The 8,670-nt window shown below is 37.9% G+C and overlaps 1 protein-coding gene and 1 long non-coding RNA gene across 2 annotated transcripts; one reads left to right on the forward strand and one right to left on the reverse strand.

The window, feature by feature from the left end:
• Positions 1-617: 617 nt before the first annotated feature.
• LOC123222627 (pentatricopeptide repeat-containing protein At1g08070, chloroplastic-like) lies at positions 618-2,829 on the forward strand. Its single transcript, XM_044645485.1, has one exon. It carries the CDS (start codon positions 710-712, stop codon positions 2,546-2,548), a length of 1,839 nt encoding a protein of 612 aa, XP_044501420.1. The 5' UTR covers positions 618-709; the 3' UTR covers positions 2,549-2,829.
• Positions 2,830-3,811: 982 nt separating this feature from the next.
• LOC123224398 lies at positions 3,812-6,693 on the reverse strand. The gene is made up of 2 exons (XR_006503955.1): positions 5,383-6,693; positions 3,812-4,040 (listed from the first exon to the last, which is right to left on the reverse strand). It is a non-coding gene; the product is annotated as an uncharacterized LOC123224398 (long non-coding RNA).
• Positions 6,694-8,670: the final 1,977 nt, after the last annotated feature.

Below are 8,670 nucleotides of genomic sequence, written 5' to 3' on the forward strand. Positions count from 1 at the left end.
TTAAATAACTCAAGACACAAATCTATGCATCTTTAAATCATTACATTCATCTTTCAATAACTATGCACACACAAGATCTCCTATAAGTATCCTTTATTTTTTATTTCTACACTTCATTAAATTCATCCCAAAGTCTTTCATTAATCTAACAATCTATTAAAAATTTTGAAGTAATGTTAGTTTTTAAATATTTAATATTAAAAAATAAAATATGTAATACAATTCAAAAGAGATTTCGTGGATAGGAATTTGTTTTTTCAAATTTAAGTGGTCAGAATTTACCAGTTTAACAAATCTTAGATGGGAAATAATCTCTTCGCCTTTTTAAAATTATAAAACATGCTAGTGTTACTTGTGTAAGTGGGGATGGTTTGTGGCTCCGCTATTGCAAAGAATTAACGGGTGATTGGCTATAAATTTGGTAAATACGTATATAATGATAGCATTTTAATCATTTTACAAATATTTAAATAAATAATACAAAAACAAATATTAAAGGCGAGTTTCATTCGGTGTGAAAAAGTTCGATTTATGTGTCTAGAGTGGTGGAAAAATGTTTTTGGCCTATGCTGAGTGAGAAAATGTTAATTACACCGTATGGATCCTTATCCAGTCTTGGTCTATCTCACACAAACCTGTGCAAGAATTAGGACAATGTTATGTCATGCTTTAAACGTTCAAACTTCACTTTCCCAAAGCAGGGGAAGAAATGGTGAGCATCAGTAATTTTCAACAGCTCTCTCTTCTTCACAAACTGGAATCATCAAATTCTGTTGACGAGCTTAAACAAATCCATGCCTTAATCATCAGAACAGGCTTTCCCCAAACTGAACTCTTGTGTGATAAAATCGTGTCATTCCTGGATTCTCCTCGCAATGAAACGCTGCACTACGCTGGCTCGCTCATCAAGCACTTGAAAAATCCGAAAGTCCACCAGTATAATTCAATAATTAAATGCCTTTGCAGGTCTAGTTCCAAGTCATCAGAAGCAATTGCGTTATATAAAGAAATGCTGGGAAAAGACCTTCTTCCTAACTCTTATACCATACCCTATGTCCTCAAGGCGTGTGCGCAATCTCGGGCTCTTAGAGTAGGCCAGCAGATTCACGCATATTCTATCAAGACGCTTCTGCTATCCAATGTGTACGTGTTCAACACTCTGATGAGGCTATATGCTGTTTGTGGGCTTATCGGAGCTGTTCACAATTTGTTCCACTTCCACCAAGGTCCTCAAAGAGATGTGGTATCATGGACTACTTTTATCCAGGCTTACGTCAAGATGGGATATCCTAGAGAAGCGATTCAGACATTCTTTGACATGTGCCAAGCCAACCTAAGACCCGACGGGATGATATTGGTCATCGTGCTCTCCGCCTGCTCTAAATTGGGAGATATAATTTTGGGTACAAAAATACATACATATGTCCATGATGATGGACTCGATCTCAGTCGAGATGTTTTTGTGGGAAATGCATTAGTCGACATGTACTTGAAATGTGGGAATGCCTATTTAGCTTGTAAGGTGTTTGATGAGATGCCTGTTAAAAATGTTGTTTCATGGAATTCTATGATAGGGGGACTAGCTCAGCTAGGTGAATTTAAGGAAGCATTGGAAAAGTTCCAGAGAATGCAAGTTGTAGGTCTTAAGCCAGATGATGTTACATTAGTTTGCATTCTGAATTGTTGTGCTAATCTTGGCTTGCTCGAATTGGGCCAGTGGGTTCATGCATACGCAGATAAAAATCATATCAGAGCAGATGGTTTTATAGGGAATGCTCTGGTTGATATGTATGCCAAATGTGGAAGCATAGACCGGGCCTCTTGGGTGTTTCAGAACATGAACTGCAGAGATGTCTATTCATACACTGCTATGATAGTTGGGTTAGCAATGCACGGTGAAGCTGAGAAAGTTCTCCATATTTTCTCCAGGATGTCTACAATAGGAATAGAACCGGATGAAGTAACATTTGTTGGTGTCCTCTCTGCATGTAGTCATGTGGGGTTAGTGGAGGAAGGCCGCAAGTATTTTGCAGACATGTCAAGGGTTTACAACCTGAAACCTCAAACTGAGCACTATGCTTGTATGGTTGACCTCTTTGGTCGTGCTGGACTAATAGATGAGGCAGTTGAGCTTATAAAAGATATGCCAATCATGCCTGATGCCTTTGTTTGGGGTGCGTTACTTGGAGCTTGTAAAATTCATGCAAAGGTGGAGCTTGGGGAAATTGTTATGGAAGAACTGGTGAAAGTTGAACCTGAGAGAGATGGCGCATATATGCTCATGTCAAACATATATTCCTCTGCAAACAGATGGGAGGAAGCATTGAAGTTGAGAAAGACAATGAAAGAAAGGAACATGAAGAAAACCCCTGGTTGTAGTACAGTTGAAGTTGCTGGTGAGGTTCATGAATTCAGAAAGGGAGACAAATCACACCCCAAAAGCATGGAGATTTACAAGCTCCTGGAAGAAATGATGAGCATTTTAAAAAATTATGGGTACTTAGCCCACAACAGTGAATTCATTCCACTAAATATTGAAATGGAGTGATCTGACAAATGTCCTCAGCTTGTTCACCCCTTCTATTACATAAAGGAGTCCGAGGGCTTTCTGCACTATTTGAGAGCTTGTAAAAGAGGATTGTGATCAATTATGTCACTCACATCAAAGGCGATGTTCAGCTCAATATTCATCTGATGAGTCAACTTGATTGGTTGAGTTTTCCTCGTCAAAACTTGTATTTCATTAACGTCACTACATATTGTAACTGTAAAAAGATTTCAGGTTGAAATCATTTAATCCAGTTTGAAATGTTAAGACGCATTTGCATATTGATGTCGGAATCAATGGTGATGCAACTATATTTATGCATTGAAATTATTGTTTTTAAAAAATTGTGAAATCCTTTGATTATTGTAAAGATTAAGATCAAGGGTAGTTTTTGCTACCAGCTGAGCTAAAAATGAAACACATTTGTGCAGGATATTTGTTATTCACTATGAATTCAATTTTAATGTATCATACTATAGTTGAAGAATTGGAGTTGAAAATAAATAACATACAAGGGGATAAAAAATCTAGATGTGATAATTTGTAGCAACGCTGAGGGAAAACTCCCAAGGGCTCTAAATTTCCATTATAACATTAACACTTGCAATCGGGCATTCCCATTTACAATATGCAAAAGACTGCAGCCCTTCTGAAAATTGACTTCTCGCATAATTCTGCTTAAAGAAACCAACCAACAGCCATGAGACGAGTTTGAATTCTGACACTGGATGTCCTAGGTATAGCAGGTTGGATGAGAAGAAGACAGTTTGATTTACAATGAATTCCCAATTTAAGTTTTTGGTTGACGTAAAAACCATCCTTCACTACCAAAAAAAAAAAATAAACAAGGTTTTAATAAGGAAAAAATGATAATTAAAAGTAAATATCTCATTGTTAAAAAGTTTTAGTAATTAAAAAAATTTTATCGTCACCCGTCACTATAATCTCTACTGCTAAAGGTGTTATTAAATATGATAATAACGATTAATATACTTATCATGAAAACAATATTTTTATTCATTACAAATAATAATAATGATGAATATCTATGTAGTTGTAACAATATTTACTGATCATTAATCATAATATCAACAATGTCCATTTCCATTGTTATATTATTATTTATTTATCATTAAACATAATATCAATAATAAATATTTCTATCATTGATAAATATTTACGTTACAATAGCTATATTTAGCAATCATCAAAATAGTAATAAACGTTTTATCATTATGATAAGAGGAATATTGATAATGTAAATTTGATTCTCAAAATATGAGCATTGACATTGATTATATACTAATTAAAGTTATCTTAAAATCTCCACATAATTCACAATCATAAAAAATGAAAAAAAAGAAAAACTATAAGTTTCCTATTAGGATAATTTCTCCTTATAATCAGAAGTAAAAAATTGTTACAAGTACCATACAAATCCATCCATTATGCACACTCAAGTGTTTCATACTTGACTTGTATCCTCATGTATCTACAAATTGTGAAGAGAGAAGATATGATTAAAATGTGCATAACATAAATACAAACACACACACACAACATACATAATTCCAATACTTAGACTTTTGTTCAGGGCAAAGGACTATTTCCCACCCATGTTTTAGCCGTTTCTCAATCACATATCCACGCCAGATGAAAAACCCAATCACCCACCCAAAATTTAATCTGTTTGTTTTCACCCACATTTTTTCAGTTAGATTAAGGGGCAAATTAGTAATTTCATCAATAAATTAAATAATTAAAATTTTATCTCATTTTTCCCCCTTTAATTTAAAAAACTAATATTTTCCCCTTAATTAAGTTTTAAAAAATTCACTTTTCCCCCCTAAAATGCAGCCACTTTTTTCGACAACGGCTGAGAAGATTTCGTTCAGAGGTCGACCACCTCTGGACGACGATTGTCGTCCAGAACGGTCGACGCTTCGTCCAGATTTGGACGACGCTTCGTCGTCCAGATCTCGACGACGAATCGTCGTCCATTCTGGACAACGAAGCATCGTCCAGTCTGGAAGACGAATCGTCGTCTATTCTGGACGACCGAGTGTCGTCGAGAGAATGGACGACGAGCGTCGTCCACAGAATGGACGATGCTCCGTCGTCCATAGAATGGACGATCGTAGTCCATTCCAGGGACGAGCGTCGTCCAGAGAATGGACGAGCCCTCGTCACTCTCCCTCCAGCCACATCGTCGCCGGTGGTCGGAGAGAAAATGAAAAAAAAATTAGGGATTTGAGAGGGTGAAAGTTACTTTTTAAAGTTTAAGGATGGGGGTAAAGTGAAACTTTTAAAATCGGAGGGGGAAAAGGCGATAGAATTAAATCAGTGGAATATAAACAGTAAATTGACGGTTTTACCCCTCTATTTAATGAAAAATTTAACGGCAGATGTGGGTGGATGCAAACAGATTAAACTTTGGGTGGGTTTTTGGGTTTTTCATCTAGTGTGGGTATGCTTTTAAGATTCAACTAAACAATGGGTGGGAAATAGTCCTTTCCCCTTTTGTTCATTATATTACTTAATACCATCTAATATACTTGCTACATAATATCCCACTCGAAAATATGTGAATCTGTCCTTGATGGAAGTGTGTAAAAAGGTTCTGAAATAAAAATCTCAAAATAGCTATGAATTCGTAAAGTGATGAAAAAAATAACAGTAGTAGGTAGTATCATATCAGTTTGTACACAAGATATGCAAATATGTAAACAATTGAGGAATCAGAAGTTCATCGAGAAAATGGCAACATCAAGGAAGGTTTAGAATAAATATCTCATTACAGCTATAAATTCATATTGTGATAAAAAAGGGCTAACCTCAAAGCATTTCAATACATAGTGTCGCTGCTAAGATGGATTTCAATAGGTATCAGTTTCGCTCATACATGTTACAGTCCAGAGAATATGACTACAATAAGTAGAGCTTACCCATGGTTAATACGAAATTGGTATATGTTAGGTACCTGGAGGATGCAGGAGCTGGTTCAGCCAAGTTACCTGGCCTCGTCAACCAAAAACCAAAAGAGTTGGTAAATCACAAATATTTGTGTTGCTAGCAGTTTATTAATGTATATTGAACCGACAATGAAACAACAAACTCTTTGTATAAATTATATTATAAAAGCAAAAACAAACAATTTGCATTTAAACGTTGTTTCTCTAATATTCATAACAAAGAACATGTAACTTGGAATATAACTACTAACTGAAATCCCTTACGGAGATGTTCATGACACAAAAACAAAACAAAACAATAACAAAAGATGAATTAAATCCATAACACAAAACTCAGACGCATCTTCTAGCTTTCAAGAGGTTGATTCTCTCCTCAGACCCTTTCTTCTTCAAATGATTTTCTCTCCTCCTCTATGCTCTCCAGGCCTTTTTTTCTCCCTTTGCTCCTCACTATTGCCCTTCCAATCTTGATACGCCAACTCAGCATACAATGCATCTATGGTTCCCTCTTTTTTCTGCATACTCCTAATTTTTTGCCGATGGTTTGCAACTTCTGTTGTCTCTGCAATGTTGTCATCTATTGATTTCTCAACATGTCCACCTGTATTAACATTATTGGTGTCATATATCAACTTCTCAACTCCACCTATGTTGACATCATTGGTTATCATCTTCTTACCTTAATTGCATTAACGTTTCTCTTGACTATCTTCTTTACATAAACACGAGCTCTAACATTACCCCTCCCATCCAGAGGCACCTTGTCCTCAAGGTGTAAATGGGGAAAAGTCTGAATGAGGTTCTTGTACAATTCCCACGAGTTCTCATAATCCAGTAAGCCATGCCATTTAATAAGCAACTCTAAATCCCTTTGTGGCGAGTATCTAAAATTCAACACATCTTCAAGTTTGGCTACCAACTCAGCCTCCTCATTTAAGCAACTCGAAAGGGGTAGACTCAGGACCAGGGGTCTCACACACTTCTTCAGTTGTGATACGTGAAAAACAGGGTAGATTCTTGTTGTGGCGGGGAGTTTTAACCTATAAGCAATAGATCCAATCTTCTCCTCAATTTCTAAAGGACCATAGAAACAAAGACTAAGTTTTTCATTAGGTCTCATAGCCAAAGATCAAAATTGATATGGTTGCAGCTTCAACAAAACTTGATCGTCCACTGAAAATTCTAAGGCCAAACGACTATTTCCCACCCAAGGTTTAGCGTTTTCTCAAAAGTCCCCCCTTTAACTATGGAAACACCAAACACCCACCCATGGCCAGTTAGATTTAACCAAACCCTAACGGTGGTAGGGGTAAAATCGTCATTTTAGCTATAATATTAAAAATAAACTAAAATAGAATCTATTTTGCCCCCCTAAACTTTAAAAACTGAAATTTTCCCCCCGCCTAAGTTTTAAAAAATGGCAGTTTCACCCTAGGGTTTGGTTTTGAAATCTCCGGCGACCTCTCCGGCTCCGTTGCCGACGGCCGCTCCCTCCGGAAGCAACCTCTCCTTCCGGCGATCTCTTTCCTCCCATTTGGAGGTCCGATCGGCGCCCGGAGACGCCGTGGGAGACGAAGACTTCGTCGGGAAGACGAAGAACTTCGTCTTCCCGACGAAGTCTTCGTCTCCTACGGCGTCTCCGGGCGCCGATCGGACCTCCAAATGGGAGGAAAGAGATCGCCGGAAGGAGAGGTTGCTTCCGGAGGGAGCGGCCGTCGGCAACGGAGCCGGAGAGGTCGCCGGAGATTTCAAAACCAAACCCTAGGGTGAAACTGCCATTTTTTAAAACTTAGGCGGGGGGAAAATTTCAGTTTTTAAAGTTTAGGGGGGCAAAATAGATTCTATTTTAGTTTATTTTTAATATTATAGCTAAAATGACGATTTTACCCCTACCACCGTTAGGGTTTGGTTAAATCTAACTGGCCATGGGTGGGTGTTTGGTGTTTCCATAGTTAAAGGGGGGACTTTTGAGAAAACGCTAAACCTTGGGTGGGAAATAGTCGTTTGGCCAAATTCTAATTCCCTACGATTCTTGTCTGCCATTTTTTTCATTCATTCTTGTGTAAGATAGAGGTTCTGCTTTAATCTGTCCAGGATTTCATTCTACTGTCAAATTAGTGCATCTACCTCCTCTATTTTTTAAGGCTCCTCCACCAACCTTAAAAGAGGCAAGGGATCTCTCCCATAAACAGCCTTGAATGGTGACATGCCTACCGACGCACTAAAGGTGGTGTTGTACCAATACTCAACCCAGGGTAACCAATTAGGCTATGATCGTTTCTATTGAAAACAGAAACATCGAAGATAAGTCTCTAGGCTTCGATTTACAACCTCAGTTTGCCCATCAATTTGGGGATGGTAGATCTAGCTAAAGCTAAGTGTCGTATCCGATACGGCCAAACGACTATTTCCCACCCAAGGTTTGTCGTTTTCTCATGTTTTCACCTTTTAACTATGAAAATATCAAACACCCACCCATAGCCCGTTAGATTTAACAAAACCTTAACAGTGGTAAGGGTAAAATCGTTATTTTCTCTATAATATTAAAAATAAACTAAAATAAAACCTTTTTTGCCCCCCTAAACTTTAAAAACTAAAATTTTCTCTCAGCCTAAGTTTTAAAAAATCGCAGTTTCATCCTAGGGTTTCGTTTTGAAATCTACGGAGACATCTCCAGCTCCATTGCCGACAGTCTCTCCCTCCCGAAGCATCCTCTCCTTTCGGCGATCTTTTTTCTCCTATTTGGACGCCCGATCGACGTCGGAGAAACCGTGGAAGACGAAGAACTTCATCGGGAAAGACAAAGTTCTTCGTCTTCCCAGTCGTCGTCGTCATCTGGGAAGACGATTTCTCTTCCCAAACGATATCTCTCTGCGTCGAATGGGTTAAGGTGGAGTTGAAGGGGGCCGTCGGTGGAAGAGAAACCGTCGAGAGGGGGAGACGACCGGCGATGGCGTCGGAGAAAGTGAAAGGGTTTGGAAATAAATCCTAAGGGAAAAATGCGATCTTTTCAAACTTAGCTTAGGGAAAAATATTAGTTTTTAAACTTTTAGGAGAGAAAATGAGATTAAATTTACCACCGTTAGAGTTTTGTTAAATCTAACCAGTCATGGGTAGGTGTTTGGTGTTTCCATAGTTAAAGGGTGGAAA

The sequence above is a fragment of the Mangifera indica genome, chromosome 8, assembly GCF_011075055.1.
Source record: "Mangifera indica cultivar Alphonso chromosome 8, CATAS_Mindica_2.1, whole genome shotgun sequence".
NCBI classification, from domain to species: domain Eukaryota; kingdom Viridiplantae; phylum Streptophyta; class Magnoliopsida; order Sapindales; family Anacardiaceae; genus Mangifera; species Mangifera indica.

Coding starts and splice junctions, on each gene's coding strand:
- LOC123222627 (XM_044645485.1), top strand. CDS start 710: ATGGTGAGCATCAGTAATTTTCAACAGCTCTCTCTTCTTCACAAACTG.